Source organism: Brugia malayi (genome assembly GCF_000002995.4).
Source record: "Brugia malayi strain FR3 genome assembly, contig: Bm_058, whole genome shotgun sequence".
Lineage (NCBI taxonomy): Eukaryota > Metazoa > Nematoda > Chromadorea > Rhabditida > Onchocercidae > Brugia > Brugia malayi.
Window position 1 is genome coordinate 1 of NW_025062330.1, and position 24,031 is coordinate 24,031.

The window sequence follows — 24,031 nt, forward strand, 5'->3', positions numbered from 1 at the left end:
AATACAACAGATCACTAGAAGACATTTTGATTAATTCATGCCACTTCTCTGCAAATATAACGATATCACTAGAAGTCATTTTGATTACTTCATTAACTCATACCATTTCTCTACAGATATAACAATATCACTAAAAGACATTTTGATTAATTCATTAACTCATACCATTTCTCTACCAATATAACAAGATCACTAGAAGACATTTTGATTAATTCATGCCACTTCTCTGCAAATATAACAATAACACTAGAAGACATTTTGATTACTTCATTAACTCATACCATTTCTCTACCAATAAAACAAGATCACTAGAAGACATTTTGATTACTTCATTAACTCATACTATTTCTCTACCAATATAACAAGATCAGTTGAAGATATTTTGATTACTTCATTAACTCATACCATTTCTCTACCAATATAACAAGATCACTAGAAGATATTTTGATTAATTCATGCCACTTCTCTGCAAATATAACAATATCACTAGAAGACATTTTGATTACTTCATTAACTCATACCATTTCTCTACAGATATAACAAGATCACTAGAAGATATTTTGATTAATTCATTAACTCATACCATTTCTCTACCAATATAACAAGATCACTAGAAGACATTTTGATTAATTCATGCCACTTTCTCTGCAAATATAACAATATCACTAGAAGATATTTTGATTTATTCATTAACTCATACCATTTCTCTACAGATATAACAAGATCACTAGAAGATATTTTGATTACTTCATTTACACATACCATTTCTCTTCCAATATAACAAGATCACTAGAAGACGTTTTGATTAATTCATGCCACTTCTCTGCAAATATAACAATATCACTAGAAGACATTTTGATTACTTCATTAACTCATACCATTACTCTACAGATATAACAATATCACTAGAAGACATTTTGATTATTTCATGCCACTTCTCTGCAAATATAACAATATCACTAGAAGACATTTTGATTACATCATTAACTCATACCATTTCTCTTCCAATATAACAAGATCACTAGAAGATATTTTGATTACTTCATTAACTCATACCATTTCTCTACCAATATAACTAGAAGACATTTTGATTAATTCATGCCACTTCTCTGCAAATATTACGATATCACCAGAAGACATTTTGATTAATTCATGCCACTTCTCTGCAAATATAACAATATCACTAGAAGACGTTTTGATTACTTCATTAACTCATACCATTTCTCTTCCAATATAACAAGATCACTAGAAGATATTTTGATTACTTCATTAACTCATACCATTTCTCTACCAATATAACAAGATCACTAGAAGATATTTTGATTACTTCATTAACTCATACCATTTCTCTACCAATATAACTAGAAGACATTTTGATTAATTCATACCATTTCTCTTCCAATATAACAAGATCACTAGAAGACATTTTGATTAATTCATGCCACTTCTCTGCAAATATAACGATATCACTAGAAGTCATTTTGATTACTTCATTAACTCATACCATTTCTCTACAGATATAACAATATCACTAAAAGACATTTTGATTAATTCATTAACTCATACCATTTCTCTACCAATATAACTAGATCACTAGAAGACATTTTGATTAATTCATGCCACTTCTCTGCAAATATAACAATAACACTAGAAGACATTTTGATTACTTCATTAACTCATACCATTTCTCTACAGATATAACAAGATCACTAGAAGATATTTTGATTACTTCATTAACTCATACCATTTCTCTTCCAATATAACAAGATCACTAGAAGACGTTTTGATTAATCCATTCCCCTTCTCTGCAAATATAGCAATATCACTCGAAGACATTTTGATTACTTCATTAACTCATACCATTTCTCTACAGATATAACAAGATCACTAGAAGATATTTTGATTACTTCATTAACACATACCATTTCTCTACCAATATAACAAGATCACTAGAAGACATTTTGATTAATTCATGCCACTTCTCTGCAAATATAACAATATCACTAGAAGATATTTTGATTACTTCATTAACTCATACCATTTCTCTACCAATATAACTAGAAGACATTTTGATTAATTCATGCCACTTCTCTGCAAATATTACGATATCACCAGAAGACATTTTGATTAATTCATGCCACTTCTCTGCAAATATAACAATATCACTAGAAGACGTTTTGATTACTTCATTAACTCATACCATTTCTCTTCCAATATAACAAGATCACTAGAAGATATTTTGATTACTTCATTAACTCATACCATTTCTCTACCAACATAACTAGAAGACATTTTGATTAATTCATGCCACTTCTCTGCAAATATAACAAGATCACTAGAAGATATTTTGATTACTTCATTAACTCATACCATTTCTCTACCAATATAACAAGATCACTAGAAGATATTTTGATTACTTCATTAACTCATACCATTTCTCTACCAATATAACAAGATCACTAGAAGATATTTTGATTACTTCATTTACTCATACCATTTCTCTACCAATATAACAAGAAGACATTTTGATTAATTCATGCCACTTCTCTGCAAATATAACGATATCACTAGAAGGCATTTTGATAACTTCATTAACCAATATTTCAACCAATATAACAAGATCACCAGAAGATAATTTGATTACTTCATTAACTCATACCATTTCTCTACCAATATAACAGGATCAATAGAAGATATTTTGATTAATTCATGCCACTTCTCTGCAAATATAACAATATCACTAGAAGACATTTTGATTACTTCATTAACTCATACCATTTCTCTACCAATATAACAAGATCACTAGAAGATATTTTGATTAATTCATGCCACTTCTCTGCAAATATAACAATAAAACTAGAAGACATTTTGATTACATCATTAACTCATACCATTTCTCTTCCAATATAACAAGATCACTAGAAGATATTTTGATTACTTCATTAACTCATACCATTTCTCTACAGATATTACAATATCACTAGAAGACATTTTGATTAATTCATGCCACTTCTCTGCAAATATAACAAGATCACTAGAAGATATTTTGATTTCTTCAGTTACTCATACCATCTCTCTACCAATATAACTAGAAGACATTTTGATTAATTCATGCCACTTCTCTGCAAATATAACGATATCACTAGAAGGCATTTTGATTACTTCATTAACTCATACCATTTCTCTACAGAAATTACAATATCACTAGAAGACATTCTGATTAATTCATGCCACTTCTCTGCAAATATAACGATATCACTAGAAGGCATTTTGATAACTTCATTAACCAATATTTCAACCAATATAACAAGATCACCAGAAGATATTTTGATTACTTCATTAACTCATACCATTTCTCTACAGATATTACAATATCACTAGAAGACATTTTGATTAATTCATGCCACGTCTCTGCAAATATAACAAGATCACTAGAAGATATTTTGATTACTTCATTAACTCATACCATTTCTCTACCAATATCACTAGAAGACATTTTGATTAATTCATGCCACTTCTCTGCAAATATAACAATATCACTAGAAGACATTTGATTACTTCATTAACTCATACCATTTCTCAACCAATATAACAAGATCACTAGAAGATATTTTGATTACATCATTAACTCATACCATTACTCTACAGATATTACAATATCACTAGAAGACATTTTGATTAATTCATGCCACTTCTCTGCAATATAACAAGATCACTAGAAGATATTTTGATTACTTCATTAACTCATACCATTTCTCTACCAATATAACAAGATCAGTAGAAGATAATTTGATTACTTCATTAACTCGTAGCATTTCTCTACCAATATAACAAGATCACCAGAAGATAATTTGATTACTTCATTAACTCATACCATTTCTCTACCAATACAACAAGATCACTAGAAGACATTTTGATTAATTCATGCCACTTCACTGCAAATATAACGATATCACTAGAAGTCATTTTGATTACTTCATTAACTCATACCATTTCTCTACAGATATAACAAGATCACTAGAAGATATTTTGATTACTTCATTAACACATACCATTTCTCTACCAATATTACAAGATCACTAGAAGATATTTTGATTAATTCATGCCACATCTCTGCAAATATAACAATATCACTAGAAGATATTTTGATTACTTCATTAACTCATACCATTTCTCTTCCAATATAACAAGATCACTAGAAGGTATTTTGATTACTTCATTAACTCATACCATTTCTCTACCAATATAACAAGATCACTAGAAGACATTTTGATTACTTCATTAACTCATACCATTTCTCTACCAATATAACAAGATCAGTAGAAGATATTTTGATTACTTCATTAACTCATACCATTTCTCTTCCAATATAACAAGATCACTAGAAGACGTTTTGATTAATCCATTCCCCTTCTCTGCAAATATAACAATATCACTCGAAGACATTATGATTACTTCATTAACTCATACCATTTCTCTACAGATATAACAAGATCACTAGAAGATATTTTGATTACTTCATTAACACATACCATTTCTCTACCAATATTACAAGATCACTAGAAGATATTTTGATTAATTCATGCCACATCTCTGCAAATATAACAATATCACTAGAAGACATTTTGATTACTTCATTAACTCATACCATTTCTCTTCCAATATAACAAGATCACTAGAAGACGTTTTGATTAATCCATTCCCCTTCTCCTTCTCTAATTTCTACCACATCTGTAAACTATTCCTCAATCTATCAACTACAAGATTCTTCGAAGCGATACGCTGCAAATAAAGAATAATCTAATTGATTGCTGGTAGATTAAAAACTTGAAATGTTTAAGAGATATTAGGCAGTTTTATGGGATGAATTAATAAATTTACATTATTTCGTAAAGAGAAATAAATGCTTAAATAGGACGAGATATCAAAATGCTAGATTATTTTATCACGGAGAACTTCAGAATCTAAAGTTTATTGTTATTCGGTATATTATTGTAAGTTGAGTGCTATCCCTGCTGAGTCAGAATAAAATCAATCAGTGATAATATTAAAGGTCAATAAGATGAGATATCAAAATCAAAGAACTTTTCCAGTACTTCCAGAGGTTTCATGAGGAATGCAACCATACTATTTTCTCTTTTCATTCCTATCACTAATAAAGTTCGTTTTGCTACATAGGCTACTTATGACCTCTGGTTCTTTGAAAATTGCAAAGAAATTTGTGATTATTACATATTTACAACTTTTCATTCGTTTCACTTGTTGTGTGTGAGTCGCTATGGAGCTAAATCATTTTCAAAAAGCGTTAAAAATTGAGTGGATTTTCGAAAATATTTTTCGAACATTCCAGATGAATGATGATAAGAAATGAAAGGGATTGATCAGTTATTCTTGGATGAGTTCATTATTATTATTACTCTTAATCAAAAGGTAAAGGTTTTTTCTTTGCTGAAGCTTAGCGTTCAACTGCATGAACTTAAAAGCACGTGAACTTCGTGTAATATTATTCGTTTTAATCAATTTTCTTTCTAATTAGTTTTTAATTTTTTTTTTGTTGTTTTTTTTTGTTTTTCCTGTGAGATAGAAAACAATGCTATGTGATGGATTTTTTTTTATTGCGATGGGGAAGCGGAAAAGACTTACGAACAAAACGAGTAATTATAGCCCATATATATATATCCATATAGAAAGGCGAAAACAAGGCTTTTGTGGAAATTCTCTCTCATATTCTAATAATTTAAGGAAAAGTTGTATCTAAATTTTTTTTTCTTAGAAATTTTTTACTTATTGAAATTTACTTACTGAAGTGTACAGACATATTTTTTTGAGACTGTTGACATTAGCTTCTTTGTTTTTCAGCATTGAGAAAGTTTTTAATTGTGTGTTTATGGTTTTTGAGGTTTTGGAAAGGAAAATGACGATAGGAAGATGATTTCAAAACCGATGAAAAGGTGAAAAAGTCTATGCCTCATCTTTAATGTCTCTTAACTCAGAGATAAAAGTATGAAGATTGTAAGAAAAAGATTAGAATTCCTTAGCTGTGGAAAAAATAGCTTTTTCTGATAGGCGAAGTGCATAACTTCTGAGAAGAAGCTGTTAAAGTTAACATTGAAATTACTAGCTGATTACTTTTTTACAAGAACTACCGAGCCTTGTTCTTTTTTTCTTGACAGTTTACGCTTTTTGGAGTCGTTTGCTATTTAATGAAAAAGTGATTTTGAGCATCATAAAGAGCATTTTAATACCAACAAACTTAGCACTTTTGTAAATCACGGCACTGAGTTGAGCAATCCTGCTGATTACCTAATTTTTGAAAATGAATTCAGATCTCCTTAATCCTCAACAGTCCTCCATATCAGTTTGCTTAGTGTTCAGTTTTATTGACATCTCTCTATCGTTTTAGTTAAGTTAGTAAATGTAAAATAAATTTCAGTCCGCCAAATAAAAATAAAAAAAATAACAAACAAAAAGTCATCATAATCATTTCAGAGTAATCCGAAGATTTATATTAGGATAGTGACATTTCTTGTCTGAATAAATAATGCATTTGAACAATAATGCATCTCCATATTCTTTAAATGCTTATCTTCTTGATTCTATAAATAATTTCATGCTATCCACAACAATGCTTGATATCTCTCTTAATCACTCCCTTTATTTATTAGTAACTTTTCTATCAAAATGTATAATACATTGAACTAATTATTTCGAGAATTCTTTTTCCCATTTTATCCACCAAACCTGTTAAGTATCATCTATTTTAAAACATATTCCTAAACGCTATTATTTTATTGTCAGTATTTTTTACATTAGAAAGCAGAAAATTTCTGTTAAATATTCGTCCATCGACCCATTTTATTTGCCCCTTCTTGAATATGCTGTTGCTGTCACTGAAAAGATATTGTCCACTAAACTTGGGATGCCAAATTTTTTAGGAAGTTTTGTTTAAACGAATGTTCTGTTCCTTCTTCTTATTCCAAAATTTTTTTGCTCTATTAAAGATACAAAAATTGGAATGGATATATTCCAGGTTCTGAAACATTGCTTTTCGGAAAGATATCTGAATAATTGATTCAATCTGACCACAACTGTCTATACTTCTCAAATAAAATAGCTAAAGGATTAAGAGCAGAAATCGAAATATAAAAGGAATTAATATATCCAAAACGGAATAAGGTGCATCTTCCTGTACATGTTCTGTTAATGGATTTGGTGCTGAAAATAACGCAAATTTCGAGAAAATTAAGATCCGAGATTTTTCTGCGTCAGATTTTCCATCATCGCTTCTTTACATCTTTTCTTTTCCTTCTTTCTGAATATACCGACGTCTGATTGAGCTATTTTGTTGTGTGTTTGAATATTTGTTATTATTAATAGAAGGATTAGATAATAATGAGTAAGCTAGCGTTATAGTTGACTAAGTGATGTTTGGATGCTGTTTACGATTTGAGGAATATTTAGTGAGTTGATAAGTTTCTAGATTTGAAATAACAAATATTCAAAAATACGACAAAATTCAAATATTCGAACATGCAATCACTTCATAGTTTAAATTTAAATTTAATTTTTTTCAAAGACCCATCAAACTGATATGCGTAAAGAACATGAAATAGAACATTTTCTGAAGAACACTTTCTATTTTGCAATAATTATTTAAAAGAAGTTTTAATTCAATGTAAATATTATTTGACTTCAATTATTGAAGCTTAATTTCAATTTAAATCAACTATTGAATAAAACACAAATTGAAATTTCTCAGCTATATAATCGAATATCGATTCTATCGATTCAACTATCAGTATTGGAGCATGATTCTGCCAAATATGCTAGAGAGGTTTGATTATTAAGGAATTGTTTTTAATATTTAATTGTTATGTTTATTTCTCTCAAATTTCCTTTTTGTTTTCTCGTACACGTCTTTTTTAAATCCTTTTTTATAAAGTTTATCTTTAAATACTTTTAGTTATGGGTACAAATTGGTGGGTTACTTGAATCACAAGAAATTGAGGTTTAAAAACTGTCGATTCTTTTTAATTTAATAAGCTTTATAATGTTCACTATTAATTATTTGTTTGAAAATCGGTAACTTCAAACTTTTTCATTTACTGAAAAAAGAAAGAAAAACTTTAATTCCTCGTCTTTCAGACAGATTATTGGTATACTGTAGGAGATTGGAGAAGAATTTTATTAAACTAAACCACTTTTAGGTAGTTTTACAAGCTACGATGTAACAATCCATGAAATTTATGAAGGTAATGTTCGTGTCAATTGCGCCACAATAGAAATAAGTGACAATGATGGAAAAATTGTCCATAACAGCAAAGTGCGCTTCCACAAATGTCTGTTCAGGTTGGTTCTTCATGCTTTTTCTGCAAAGCATATAACATCAAAAATCAGATTTCCTTCCCTTCTGCCAGCAACTTATTAGAACCATTGACTTTGATTCACTATCAATGATACACATCGAGCTGGATCAACTAGGATATTAGCATTTGTTTCTGCGACCGCTTTGCTCTAAACAAAAATTTGTTTCCTTCATCATTGTGGTTATGAATTTCAGATATATTTATTTTATATCGATTTTCAGATATTATATATATATTTATTTTTTATATCGGTGTCTACATCATCGCAGTTACCATTTTCATATCTTAACGGTGGTGTACTTCGAACGCAGACATCTCACGCAGTTACATCTTCGGCGAACGAGCTACCGCCGCTTAATGATGATGATGACTTGATGATGGATTCCGCCAGTCAGTACGCTTAGTGCAAATTCAGAAAGATACCGAAGAATCATGGGAATTACTTTGAAGGTAGGTTTTTCTTCATCTGGCATCTCATGATTTCATATTGCATCTTGAGATCATTTTTTAGTGAAATTTTTCCAAAGAAAAACTTTTTTTACATTTTTTAACTTGTAATTAGGGAACATTTTCAAAAATTAGTATTCAGGTGACGGAAAATGGTCGATGCTAAGTGGCTAAAATCATGCATGGTGGATTGATACATAAACAGGATGCGTGAATCTTATTATTTATTTAAGTTTATCAACAGAAACTATACGATCTTTCGGTATGTTTAAAAAGAAGTTGTCCTTTCTTGAATATGGTAATCTCATTAAGACTTTTCGATCTCGGTAGCATTCGTCTGGAGCAGCATATCATTACATCATTCTTTTAAAAATAGTTTTTTCCATTCCTTTTTAAAGTTAATAAGTGTAAGAATATATTTTTTTTTAAACATCGATTTTTTTAAGGCAGAAATGTTGCGTAGTTTTTTGCCTATTTTAGTTTGAAATTCTAATTTTCCTAATAGTTATATGAGTTTTTTTAAATGACCTTTGATTTTTTGCTCTTAGTATTTTGAGGATTCACTGATAAATTAGAGTTGTGATGAAATTCATGTTGTGATGAAATTCGTGAAATTAATAGTGTCATTCGTGAAATCAAAGCGTTGAAATGCTACAGCGATTGTTGCGCGATGCATGTGGTGCCGTGACATTCAAGATAGTCCCATTCTACCGCAATGCTCCACCAGCATGTGAAATATTTGTCAGAGCTCAATTTGACTATGATCCGGGTGAAGATGACTTGATTCCATATTCACAGGCCGGTATTTTTTAAAACCGGCGCATATTCTCCAAGTATGAGTGTTACTGGATTTTGTAAAATTACTGAGCTCGGACAAATATTTCGCACGCTCATTTTTCAAGTTTTATGGGTTGGAATGGCTCCAATGATGCACTATTGATTTTGCTCATTTTAGGAAAAACAGTTTCAGGTGATAATGAATTGTTTCAGCTGATATCAAAAGATGATCATATTTGGTAGCAAGCGCGATATATCTCTCAGTTTCCAGCTCTTGGAAATGGTAGTTCCAGTGGTACTACGGGTGCCTTAGTTGCTGGTTTAATACCATCACTGGAATTGCAGAAATGGAGAATTGCTTACTTGGCTATGGAACAAGCTAGAGACAATAGTTAGTTTATTGAAAATTGTTAAGAAGTAATATGTTATCAAGGATGTCCAAATGTAAAATGAGCAACCTTATGATTTCAGATCTTCCAAATGCCATCATGAGCGCAACTTTGAGAGTTCCAGTCAAACCATTTCCTAGTAGGGATTTTGTGGATTCTTCTTAATGCCATTTATAATTTTTTCAGTTTGATAATTTTGAATGTGAATGACGAATTCTTATTTAGCTCATTGTATGTGGCTCAACAAGAAGAAAAAATATTACACAATCAAGTATCTTCAGAAACATTCCGCTTTATTCGATTAACTTGATCTCGTCACTTCTGAAGAGGTTGAAACTGTCTTGTCCATTTTTTGTTTAGTTTTACCATTTTTCTTTTGATTTTACTTTATCGAAATCTATCAAGTTTGATATCTGACAAAGATTATTAGATTAAATTTCGAAAGAGTGTTTCTTTTAGATGGTACGTTTGGCAGCTTACAGACATAAAACGTTGGTATTGCTGGATGCTCGTGGTGTTGGCCGAAGGCACATAAAAAATACACTTATTCATAGGCATCCACAAAGGTTTGACTATCCTATTCCGCGTAAGTACTTTAGTCTTTCTATAATTTTGAAGCAAAAAGCTTTGAAAGGCTTTATCATTGTACCACCATAACTCTGACCTATGCAAACAAAATAATTTTGTGATTCATTGATTTTACGGAAGACGTATTTTTGTGATTTATCATTTCGAAGAAATTTTCTCTATCAATGAACCTTTTTTTTTTGATTTTTGATTTTTTGAATCAATAACTTTACAGAGGAGGTACTTTTGCGACCCACTGATTTTTTAGTACTCTTAAATTTATATCGTTTTTATTATAGATACAACAAGGCAGCGAAATTGATGGGAAACATTACTATTTTGTTCTTATGATTGTATGCTTACCGATATTCAAGGAAATGAATACTTGAAGTATGGGACCAACGAGGAGTGCATGTATGGTATTAAACTGGAAACAATTCGCAATATTAACAGGACAGGAAAAGTAGCTATCTTGGATGTCGAACCTCACGTAATTTCAGATTTATCACTTTATGTTGTTGCCAATATATAGATTTTTTTCATTGATTGCAACAAATTTCAGGCGCTGAAAGTTCTCAGGACAGCTAGTACGCTCCATTTGTTGTTTTTATTGCTGCAGCAAATCTTCACGGTTTACAAGATGTAGTTTTTGAGCCGAAATTATGAATTTCTAAAAACCTTAAAAGAATTTTGTAGCGATAATAATGTCTTCATTCCTAAAATTTTCTGGCATAGATATAATAATAATGACCTTTGGGCTATACTTTTTCAAACGCAGCATTTTTTCAAAAAATCGAAGGTACTTATTTTAGGACTCTAAAATTATAAATTTTATAAAATCTCATTTGCAGTTATCAATAAAATATTGCAACCAGCAGGCATTTGGACACCTTTTTAATTATGTGATACTGAATAATGATATTGATGAGACAATTGGACAACTGGAGCTTACTGTTGAGAAACTTAATTCTGTCCACAGTAGGTGCCAGTTTTCTGGATCTTGTTATAATTTTTACTGATCTTTGGTAATGTTCCTTCATTCTTATAGAAAGTAGTCCTGAAGACTAGTGCAAGAAGCATTAAAAGTCATTAGACTTACTAATATTACATAAGGATTTGCTGTTTCTTCAGGATTACTGTCCAAGATAAGTGACTGATCTTATGCAATAATCTCACATCTTAATTTCATCTTCTGCTATATTACAGTGATTCTAAATACGATTAATAAATAGACTAGGTACTTTTATTCTTAAAGAATATATTAAAAATGAAATTTACGTCAATTAGATTAGGGAAGGGAATCACCATAGGTGAGGAGAGAAGGAAATCTATTTTTCTATTTGGTATTTATCAATTTTATTGCATGCACTGATATGCTATGATTAATTTTCTTCATTGCAGTGTATTATGTTTTGTTTGTATTTAATCTGTTTTCCTTCTTTCTCTAGTGATTTCATGAGTTTCTTCAAATATATCAGTTTGTTCGGCTGACAAATTGATAATTCACCTTTTTTTTTTTTTTTTTTTTTTTTAGCCTGTCTGCTGCGAAACTTAACAAGCCTGTCTGCTATCCTCTTTTAATTTTAGCTAGATTTCTTTAGACTGTGAATGGAATGGAATCCTTATGTTTAGATCCAGAAATTTCCTTCTAACGAAGTGACCTTATTGCATTATGTAAGCATACACATACACAGAATTTGATTTGTCATGAATATATAGAAATCTTTTTCCCAGAAAATCAAATACCATATACTTTTATTTTCGCAGTAATCTTTAGGTATTTTTAAGATTCTTGGTAATGTACCTCAAGTTTTGACTCTACTAAACCTCGTGTTTGAAGTTCAAAGCTTGTTATGAATTTTACCATTGCTCTACATACCTATCACTGTTTATTGTAGAAGATGGATTGAATTTCTGCAGCTTTATTTCTTTTATTATTGATTTCAGTGTTTTGAAAGTATTAAGATTAAAATGTTCCTTAACGAAATGCAGTGCAGAAGAGTTGCTTAGCCGTTAATGAGTACTCATTTTTTGTTAATAATTTAGGATGATAGATCATTAAAAAGATAAAAAAGTTAGTTTTTTTTTTTCCTTAGTTTTTTTTTTATTTTTTTTTTAATTTCAGGAAGATTTGACGTATTACTTTGACGAAGTGACTGTTTCATTCCATTACACAGTATGAACATATAATTTGTAATCGTATAAGGAAACATGCAATAAAATCAGATTGAATCAGTTGTTATTGTCTTGCATTGTCTATCATTCCGCCAATAAATAGGTGAACCTTGGAAGTATGCAAGGGAATGCGAATCCAATAAACAGAGAGATATCATTTCTCCTGAAAACGTTAATAATATAAGGCCTACTAATTGTCAATACCAATTAGAAATTAACTCAGTAAGTAAAACGAAGTAATCTGCAATTTATTAGTCGCTAATTTCGTGAAATGTGTAGAAGAGTTGAAGATATCATTTCAAAAATGAATTTCTTTACCTGACTACCAGCTGTTTTATCCACCTTTTTAATGCTATCAGATGGTCCTTTGGCGTTTTTTATACTGCCTTTTGTAGCATATTTTCCCGTATCTCTACCACTGCTTTTCCCTCTGCTATCAATTTCTTTCTTCTCACCTCAAATAATTAGTTAATGAAACAGTGTTTAATAAAAATTAACTATAATTCTTCAACCAAATAATACTTTATCTTCAATCAGCTCAGCTGACCTTCCAAAGTACTCAATTTCAATCGTCAGAAAATAATTAAGAGCACACTACTGACAATAAGGCTTTTTTTTGTAATGGCCTGTCTAGAAGCAGCAAACTTCACCACCTTTATCCTCTTTTTTCTTTTCTTCCGCATCACCATTTTCTGCTGGTTTTTTTTCTTCATTCTCAAATCATTTCTTATATTAATGTGATACAAATTATAGATTCAATGAAGAAGTCATCACTTTTGCACAAAAATAAACATGTAGGATGTTTTTTATCAGTTTCACTTCTCAAGTTTCTTCTATTATTTTTTAACATTAGTACTGATTAAACTTTCGTTAGATTTACTTAGTTTAATGCAAAAAAGCTAGTAATGGAACCTTTCTCATGTCGTCAACATCTTCGAGATTTGTATTGGCTCTTGATTTCTGATCATCATCCTATATATTTAAATATTTAAATCTTTTGTCTCATATTTAAATCATATTTGAATCTTTTGTCTAATTAAAATTATCTCTCTGATCCTATTGTCCATCGAATTATTTTTCTATTTTTTTGCTTTAGTGTGCGACAATTTCCAAAGCCTTAAGTTACTACAAGTACATTTTCATTAGTAATAAAACTTAGTGGACGAATGCAGTGTAACTAACTTAGCATACAAACATAAATCTAATTCACCTCATTTTTCTTTTTACCATCTCTTTCAGAATCCCAATCACTCAGTACATCGTCCATAGTCGGATAATCACCTTTGCCACGTGTCTCCTTACCTTTCGCTATTCGTTCCTGCAACATTGAGTGATAAACGTCAGATATCAGATATCTCGAGCCATTTTTTTAAAGATCTACTTAAATACAATTTTGGGTGGATTCAAACATGAGCTGTTCTTTGCATCACTCAAGTGATTTTCTTGAAATAGTGAAAAATATGCTAAAAAAAAAAAAAAAAAAAAAAAAAAAAAAAGTAGTTCAGCAAAATAAACTGCGAATGCTAAACATAATTTTTATTCAAAAAAGGCATTGAATTTCGCACCTCTTTAGCATTTCGTTTCATGATTTTGGGTTTTATTTCTTCAATACGTTTTTCCCCCATTTCCTTTAAGCGTTCTTTTTCCTTCTCGGCTAAATTGGGATTTTTGCTAAACTACTTTTTCTAAAATCAAGGTTAATATTGGGTTTCATATTGAGTTTTAATATTGGTTTTCTCAATGCATTTTTGATTTCATTTTAAATCACTTCGGCTTTTCTTCCAGGAAAATAATGATTTCTCAAATAATGCTCAGATCAAGATCAGTAAATGACAAAATTGCAATTTCTCAAAGATCTTCAAATGGACTTCAGTAATCTAAGGTCCATGTACCATCTTCAACAGCTGACGTGTGTTGTTCTTCTAGCGCTGCCCTTTTTTTTTCATCTGGACTGTTACTTTTATCTTGTTTATCTCTTATTTTCTCTTCTGATGCTGGAGTATGCGCATTTTTCACTTTTTTCTTTATCTAAAACCAGAGATCATGCGATTACTCATAATGCTTCCTGTTTAAATTTCAATGAAATCAACAAGCGTTGTTCGAAAATATTGAAATCAATGTGGTAAGTCTTTCTTTTTTCCTTTTTTTGAAATCCGAATGTAAAATGAAATAGGTAGATAAAAGTATCCTTCAGGATTTTTATATGTATAAATTAAATGTATAAAAAAATTCATATATAAATTAAAATCATTAAAAGGAATTTTATGAACTATTTAATTAATTATACTTTCTAATTTCATCTGTATCTAAAAGATACTGCTTAAAACTAATAACTTTCACAAAAAAATTAGCCTATTCTAAAAGCATTTAAGCTATATTTTTATTTTGTTGGTTGATTTCATGAGCAACAAAAAGCTGAAACCTTGAAGTAAATGCCTTTTACTTGATTACTTGTCAAATTTCAAGTATTACAAATTATAGGAATTCTCAAATATTCTTGATAGTTGAAAGTAGTGCAAGCATCAGCGTTACTTCAGTTTTGTCCTTTCGATCCTGAATTCGAGGCTTTTTGTGTGAGCACTGTGCTAATGAAATGACAATTATAATGCTTGACTGAAATGAAACAATTTTATTATTATATATTTTCATTAATTTTTCTGATTACTGAACTTTTTGTTGTGGACGGCTTTTGATTTTCTCTAGATCCATTTCAACCTAACAGTAGGCACTTCTATCCAGATTGTTCGCTTGAACCAGACAATTGAAAGTGTTACAACATTTTATTAAGGAGTGTTAGGAATTTCAGGAATTTCTTACTAATATTTGGTACATAATTGTAAGAAAAAAGACGAAAACTGCTTGACTGATCCATAATAGCAATGTCGTCATTTTCTATCTGAAATACAACTGTTTGGTCTTTTATGTACTCCTAAAATTTTCAATAAAATTAAGGATAGGAGATATTCACAACTTTAGTCATCTTATATGATTCACATAATCAGTGATCAATATTTAGAATACAAAAATGCAATATATTAGAATACAAAAATTGTGGTCTTTTTGATCTTGCTTGCGACTGCCAATTGCAATTGGTTTTGAATTCTGTTTTTCTCAATGTTTTCTTGCTGCTTAAATATAGTTTACTACTGAGCATTTTTTTCCAATGCAGAAACTATCCTACTCCTTTAATGTTCTTCCTTAACTGCGAAAAAACAACGATAGCTGGAAAGCGGCACCTATTGAATTAATTCATCGAGCGACCAGCCGTTCGTCGCGAAGAAGTTTTTATACAATAGGAAAGAACTAGCAATGATTACAGTATATAAAACTAATAAATATCCAGTTAAAAATAATTAATTATTCGTTTTAAGTAAGCTTTATTCAATGGTCCTATTATTCAGTTCCAAATCATTTCTAGTCAAATTCGTCAATAAATAGGAGCATTTTATAAAATTTCTTGTATTAATTCATCTTATTTTTTATGCCATGGCAACTGAAAGTGAGAGGTTTTGCATTTCATGAAAACTTTCTACATCTAATTGTTTTTCCTTTCTTGAAGGTCTTAATTTTTTTTTTTTTTTTTTTTTTTTTTTGGAAAAAAACTGAAATATAAGTGAAAATCTTGGCATTATTATGATTCTTTTGAATAATAATAAAATGTATTCTTTCTACTTAAAAAACTTTTCAGAAGCAGCTCGTTACTTAATTTTTTTTTTTTTGAAAAGCTTGCTTTTTCATCTGGCTTTCACGTCCGATTTCTCACGTCACTGCCAAATAAATTTTCGTTTCTCATTTCTAACTGTTTAATATTTATTATATGATCTTGAAAGACTGTAAAATGTCTACTACAGTTAGTAATACTTGCAGAAAATAAAGATAATATGACATTTAAAAATCTTAATTCAGGATTCATTTAGATGAGACGCATGATAATTAGTGTCGTGGAAGCAAATTTTTGCGTGGAAGATTTGATCGTCTAATTATTAATTTTGGAAGAGGTTTTTGAACACAAGGAGATTGTTTGGACGTAAATGTAAATACATGTGGTAACAGAAAAATAAACCAATTTCTTTATTAGCGGAAGTAATAGGGCAATACGTTGATAGAGAACAACTGAAATTAGAATCGTCTGGTTCTTGGCGATAACTTACACATATACTAAAATCTTTTAACAAGGGTGATCCTTATATAGCAATTATCTTACATTATTTGAGTTAAAGTGTGGGAGTGGTTTGTGATTAGTATACAAAGGATAAATTATCTAGACATGATAGTAAGTAAATTTAACAATAGGTTTTACAATAATTATCACAAAAGAAAATACAAAAGAAAAAAGTTGTCTAAACATTATGGTAAGTGGCTACTATGAGTTGTAATAGAAATACATGATAGATGCTCATAGTATATGAATTATATAAGATCAAAAACTGTAAACCATTGTGATGAATTGTAAAAGACATCAATGGATTGCTATATTAAGCATGTTAACACTTATTTAATGCTTCGAGATGTTAAATCCGCGACAGTTAGACCTATTACAGAAATTTCTGTGATGCGAATTGTTTCAGGATGAAAAGAATCATGTCGTCCATAAATGTCTTTCTGTCAATATACTGGAATATAATTTTTCGGGAAAGGACGATAATCGTTGTCCAAAATGCTGTTTTGGTGGTGCCTGACCAGATCAGAGTAGACGTTGAGGTCATAACTGCCAGCGTTAGAGGTCATGATTCTCTCTCTCTCACTCTTTTATAAAACTATTAATCGATTTCTACAGGTCTCTATCAACGGTTTTAAATATGCTCTCGCCAATCAACTTCATTTTGCCACACTTTTTCGCTTCTTTCTTCTTTCACTTTGCCGGCAGGTAGCAGCTCAAAAATACATAAATCCAGTGCCGATTTCAACCAATTCCATAACTCTGAAGCGCTGCAAGTTGATCTCGTATTTACACTAATTCATACTCACGTTCATTTATACCTTAGGTTTCTTAGGTTTTGGTCAGATTCTTAGGTTTTGCAACTATCTTCAATAAATTCCACTAGTGATCGAGATCATCCGTCTCTACTGCTCATTGTAGAGATAAAAACTTAGTCAATATAGTCAATTTATTTATTGCTACTTTCACAGACTGTTGTGCTATTTTTGTACTGCATTACAGCAGCCTTTATACAAAGTGAAAAATAATTGAATTTAGATGTAAATTGTTCAGTCTAGTTCATTTATCTTACCTAGGAAAATCGGAATTCTTTATCGGTTTGTGGATTGAGAAAACTCACTCTTTATTTCATTAATCTTGAATTAAAAATTTATAGGTTAAAAAATTTTCAGATTACTGCAATGAATTATAAATTGCAATGACTTATTTGCATCGATAAATTTTTGTCAACTCAAACACCCAAATAGAATTTCCATAATATATTTCTGTTTTTCCTTTTTTAATCGATAATAATGTTCAATAAATCTAAAATGACGGCATATCGGAATTTATAATAATGATCGGCAACAAAGATAATTAAATTTGCTGTAGTGATTTTATCATACCAGAGCAACAAACCATCTCGTGAGAAGAATTATTTTATCGCGGACCACATCAAATTAAAATTATAAAGAAAAAACCCCGTTTAAAATTTATTTTCCATCAGTGCTGTGGCTTTTTTTATTTTCATTGTACTATTTGGTGGCTATAGCATTGGTCATTGATCTAGAAAATTCTACGTCCTTTTAGCAAGCTTCAAAGAAAAAGAAGAGGTAAACACATCTTGGCCATAATTAGAATTCCACTCCAGAAGCATGGAAATCGAAATATTTAAAATGGAACCAATAATTATAATCCTTTTTACAAATTAAATACTGCATGTTGTTTAGATTTCAAATTACAAGAACATATACTGAATATTTTGCAGATTTGTTATTGGTGAATACAGAAACATCAAAATACCCGCGGAAGCAGAAAATTTATCCAGTCAGGAACTTAAGGATTACGTCAACTCACATCAAAATGAAAATAAGTCATTAATAAAGATCAGTGATACATAAAATGAAAAAAGTTATATTTGTTTGCGAGTTTGCATCAAGTTCAGGTAGCTTTGTATTTTCAGGCAGGAATGAATGAATTTAATTTATATAGCGATACTATGAAATATGTTTGCTTGGTGTAAATAACAGAAAAAAAAATCCATGGACATAAGAAGAACCTGTCACCAATAAGACATTCTGATATATTTATTCCGGAATCATTTGATGCTCGTAAAAATTGGCCAGAGTGTGCATCGCTTAGGAATATCCGGAATCAGTCTTCTTGCAACAAGACTTTTGGCTCTCATTCTGACAAAATGTATGTTCAAATGTGAAAGTATTAATCTTTTGACTATGTGCAGATTAATGCTCTAAGCATTTGAAATATGAAAGAGTAACTTGCTTCCTGTTGGGCTGTTGCTCATGGAAGCTATGTCAGACAGAATTTGCATTACGTTGAAGGGTAAGAAACAAGTAATATTTCCAGCGGATGATCTTTTTTAAATAATCCGATTATTAAAACTTGCAATGGAACAGGTTTATTATGTTAAAAGCAGTGAAGAATCGATCCAGAAAGAAATCATGGCGTTGAGTCCGGTTGAAGCTTTTTTGTGGAAAAAAAAGAATTATACACTAATTTCGTGCACTATACTGGCGGAAAATTTTATTTTATAAAAGGATTTGATTAGGAATCTAAAAACTATTGGTGCTGCCATTTGATAGTCAAGTTTTTTAGCCAACTTTGGCTGTATTCTTTTTTACATTTTGAGCCGACATTGGCTCTATTCTTTTTTACATTCATTTATAAATAGATCAGTTAGATAATGGAAATGAAATCATTATTAAAACAATGTTTCCTTTATTTTGTGCTCATTTTTGTATTCAAAGGAATGGCCTAAAATATTTAAAGATTTAGAAATATTGAAATTAGAAAGAACTAATGTTTTTAAATGTCTTATTTCTATACAAAATGAATCATCAACGGTAGTAGTTATCTGAACGTGTGCCTTGAACAAAAGGATTAGAGTGCGGAATTTTTTTTAAGAGATAGTCTCAGATATTCCGCTTGAACTGATATCCCTTTTATATTCATATTATCATCCAGCAGCAGTAGTTATCAGAGCCAAAGAGAAATTATTTGTATTTCTTATTCGGCTCATTGATCGATGTGGAACTCTTGAAACTATCGTTTCTCTTTTCTGTCATTTAAGTTTGTATATTCCAATAAAAACACATCTTCTTGTAATTAACAATTCATAAATGTATGATACTCAGACATATACAATCGTAATTGAAAGTTACAGCAGCGACTAATGTTGGATGTTTTATGGGTTGTACCAGAAGATATTCGCAAATATTATTTGCAGGTTGTAAATAATTTGATTTTTGTAATTAATTACTAAAAAACGCACATTTATATTTAAGCAAAAAAAAAAAAAAAACAAAAAAAGTGAAAGAAAAACATGAACAGTGATTAGAAATTTTTCAAATTATTTCTTTAAAAAAATCATGTTATGGCTATTAAAAAAAATGATTCATTTATTGATAACAATATTTGAAATATTAAAAAAACTATTAAAAAATTAAAAATTTTATTTTTGAAACAAAAAAGATTATTGTTTGCATATTCATTCTTTTTTTATGTTTAATATCATTATAATTAATAAATTATTTAACAAAAAACTAAATATGTTAATTTTTTTTATGAGCTAGTATAAGATAGTTCTATTTTATTATTTGCGAGCATTTTTATATCTATATTGAATTAATTATTGAAAAAATTCAATGTATTACTATGATAAAAAAAAGAAATTGATGAAAGAAAAGTTGAAACGTAAAGCAATAAATTTTGTTAAAAGATATTTTAATAATTTATTTGAAATTAAATAATTTCAAAGTTTTCCTTATCCATATTTAACAATTTTTTTTTTTTTTGTTTTCATTTAGGGATGAATTGCGTACTGATAGATTAGGAGCTGAAGTATATTTAAAGTGGTCAGCAGATATTGGTTTCAAAAATCGAGTAAAAATCGTGCTTGAAAATGGATTTTCATGCAATGCATCTGCATGTTTACTTGCTGCATTCTCTGATATTTTTCGCAAACTTATTTCATCACAGATAAATTTTAATTGAATTAATTAAAAATTGTAATACGAAATTTGTAATTGTTTAAATATCCGATCGTTTCTTTTTTTTCTAAAAAAAAAATATTCCATAAATATTTTTCTTTCAAAACATTTCATAAAAGTTTCGCAGAATTTTTCACAAACATTTTGATATATGAGAACTAGTTTTTATCATATCATTAAATTCATCCTAAAATATCAAAATAGACTTTATGTATTGCATATTATCAAATAGTATTTACTGATGAAATTAGAACAAAAATATAAAACAATTTTAATGGAAAAGTAATTAGCTAATTATGTTTTGAGTATATCTGTTGCACCTGAATAAATTATGCCACTAATATAGAAATTTTATACATTTATACTTATCACAAATATTATTAATATAATGAAAGTATAACTATAAAAGTATAAACTAATTAAAATTTTAAACAACTATAAAAGTAATATGAGTAGACATCCTAGAAAGATTATATTTAGGCAACACAAGAAACACTTCCATCCGGTAAATCACAGTTCATTTAAATAGTATGCCAAATATTACGAAAGCGGTTTCTATAACGTGGTAGCTTTCATTCAAAGTAGACAAATTAAATTTTTAGAAACTGAATTGGAGAATGTTCTAATAGCAGCTAATGATCTTCGAGTAAGTATATTAAACTTAACTAAATAATAAAGAATTTAGGAATTAAAGTAATGCTTTATTTAAAAAAGAAAATGAAATCAAGAAAGAAACAGTTGACAAAGTCGAACTTTATTTGTTTGCATATTGTTTAACAAATTTAGAAAGCGAAAACATTGAGCAGAATTTGAGCTTACAGCAATAATAAAAACAATGAATAATTATCATTATCACTGCTGACAAAAAAATTCGTTTCTTTTAAATTTTTCTTGTCAAAAAATATTTAAACTTATGATGTAATGTTATTTTTAGCATAAAAACTGAAAATCTATGGAGAATTCAAATAAGAAATGATATGACTTTGGTGTAGTTTCAAAAAGATTTTTAATGAAATAAAAGAAATGAAAATTAGCAATTTAATGCTAGTTTTTCTTCTTTTTCCGCAAACAAATTGAATAATTACTTCTATCTGCAACATTTAAATTTTAGGAAAAAATTATGGAAACTAATTCATATTATATCTATGTGCAGCTCAAACCTGATTGTTTGATAATATTTTGCTCCTTTTCATTCTTTTTAGTGCAACTCTTTCATTTTGATTTACAAATTTCATATTATATATTAAGCATTTTTTATTTCTTTAAATAATTCAATCAGAAGTTTTATATAGGATCAAGCCTTTTCGAAAAGGCTCATCAAACTGTTTAATAATTGTGGTCAATTTATTTCAACATATTTCGTATAATACTAGGAAAAAAATTTTTTGCATTTAATTAAACAGATACCAATTAATATATAAACTTATCTATGTAATAAAAAATTTGTGGAACTTGAAGAAAATTTGTAGAAAATAATATATAAACTTATCTATGTGATAAAAAATTTGTAGAACTTGAAGAAAATTTGTAGAAAATAATATATAAACTTATCTATGTGATAAAAAATTTGTAGTTATAATAAGATTTAATACGTATAACACAATATTTTTTAAGATATTTTTTACAATTTATTACCATAATGCATTGGAAATTGATTATTGTACTTGTTTCTGCAATCAAAGTGCTCCGTCCAGCAACACTATTTCTCACTCCTTGTCTTATCAGTGCCCCTAAAAATTTCACTAATGTTCACAGTGAAATTTATCCATTTCGGACTTATTCTTATCTAGTTGCATTGGTAAATAATTATTTGTTTGACCTCAAATAACAAACAAATATACTGTAAAAGTACACTCTATGCGATTTAGTTACAACAAAATTATTATTAATATTATTTTCATAAACAATCAAAAAAAAAAAAAAAAATAATAATAATAATAAAGGAAATGATTTATTTAAATGTTCCATCGTTTTTCTTAACTGATATACTATGATATAAGCCAATTGCTATAAAGAAGCAGTGACGTTATGTTTCACGTGGATTCTATAATATGAGTAAGACAATATGGCAAATGCAAACTGCATTCAGTAAATGTTATCAATTATTGTTTGAAATTAAATTTTTACCTACAGAAAATTAAAAAAAAAAAAAAAAAAAAAAACGCAACAAAAAAATTTACTTGATTTTTTACAAATATCTTTCAAATTATAAAAATTATTATAAGAATTATATACTAAAAAGTTTACCTTATATTATTTATTGGAGCTAATTCAGATCATTGTTTTTTTTTTTTTTTTTTTTTTTTTTTTTTCACTATCATAACAACGTGTGGTATTAAAATATTGTGTTCCTTCAAAATAACCAATAACAAATGATAATTTCGTCAATGTCGCAAATGATAATTTCGCGAAAACTTCTAACCAAATTCATAATATCATAAATCATCTCCCCTTTTTAAATTGTAAACAATCTTACGCTTTCAAAAATGATCTCCTCATAAATTTGGCTTCTTAAGATTTATTCCTCATTAATTTTATTTAAAACTGAAATTAGCTTTCATTTTAATCTTTTCTTTGTAAACACTTCAAATTCTTCACACATGTGATTCTAATCTCTTATTTGTAAACACCTCCAATTCTTCACATATGTGATTTTTATCTTAGACACACCCAATCCTCACTCATGTAAATTCAATTCTAATAAACAAAACGATTCATTGTTCATTGTCATTATTGTCGACTACTACTCTGTTAACAAATTTAAATTTCTTCGGTCTTCTTTTTTATTATAAATTTCCTCTCTTTTTTATTCCTCGGTTTATTCATACTACGTTTTCGAAAAACAAAGGTTTATTAATCTTCCTACTGTATTGCAACTATTCGAATATCAACCAGACAAACTTTTCACGACAAAATTTATTGGTGCCACGAACCGGAAAACATGTCAAACCACATTATTGCGAGCTTTCAACCGGCAAAGGAAAGGTTAGTGAGTCTTCTTAAAGAAGTAAATGAACTGGTGATCAAATTTCCAGATCCAAATATGACAATAGAAGAAAAAGAAGATTTTTATGTGATAAGAAAAAGAGTGTTAGAAGATAAACTTCGAAGAATCCAATTATGTGTGACTACGCTTAAATCTATCAACGATAAATGGTTCAC

General features: G+C 29.1%; 4 protein-coding genes across 4 annotated transcripts; 3 read left to right on the forward strand and 1 right to left on the reverse strand.

Moving 5' to 3' along the window:
• Window positions 1–8,337: 8,337 nt before the first annotated feature.
• On the forward strand, window positions 8,338–8,770 carry Bm17194 (Uncharacterized protein; the record flags this gene model as incomplete). Its single annotated transcript, XM_043082983.1, has 2 exons — window positions 8,338–8,349; window positions 8,588–8,770. 2 exons carry the CDS (start codon window positions 8,338–8,340, stop codon window positions 8,768–8,770), a joined length of 195 nt encoding a protein of 64 aa, XP_042938917.1.
• A 691-nt stretch (window positions 8,771–9,461) lies between these two features.
• On the forward strand, window positions 9,462–10,868 carry Bm17195 (Uncharacterized protein; the record flags this gene model as incomplete). Its single annotated transcript, XM_043082984.1, has 5 exons — window positions 9,462–9,615; window positions 9,862–9,985; window positions 10,166–10,250; window positions 10,439–10,565; window positions 10,846–10,868. The coding sequence occupies 5 exons, from the start codon at window positions 9,462–9,464 to the stop codon at window positions 10,866–10,868; spliced, it is 513 nt and encodes a 170-aa protein (XP_042938918.1).
• Window positions 10,869–13,351: 2,483 nt separating this feature from the next.
• On the reverse strand, window positions 13,352–14,048 carry Bm4927 (Uncharacterized protein; the record flags this gene model as incomplete). Its single annotated transcript, XM_001895692.2, has 3 exons — window positions 13,352–13,435; window positions 13,634–13,693; window positions 13,932–14,048. 3 exons carry the CDS (start codon window positions 14,046–14,048, stop codon window positions 13,352–13,354), a joined length of 261 nt encoding a protein of 86 aa, XP_001895727.2.
• A 3,254-nt stretch (window positions 14,049–17,302) lies between these two features.
• Bm249 (Uncharacterized protein) lies at window positions 17,303–17,654 on the forward strand (the record flags this gene model as incomplete). The annotated part of the gene is made up of 2 exons (XM_043082985.1): window positions 17,303–17,422; window positions 17,499–17,654. Coding segments are annotated over 2 exons (276 nt in total), but the record flags the coding sequence as incomplete, so codon positions are not given.
• Between the last annotated feature and the right edge of the window lie 6,377 nt (window positions 17,655–24,031).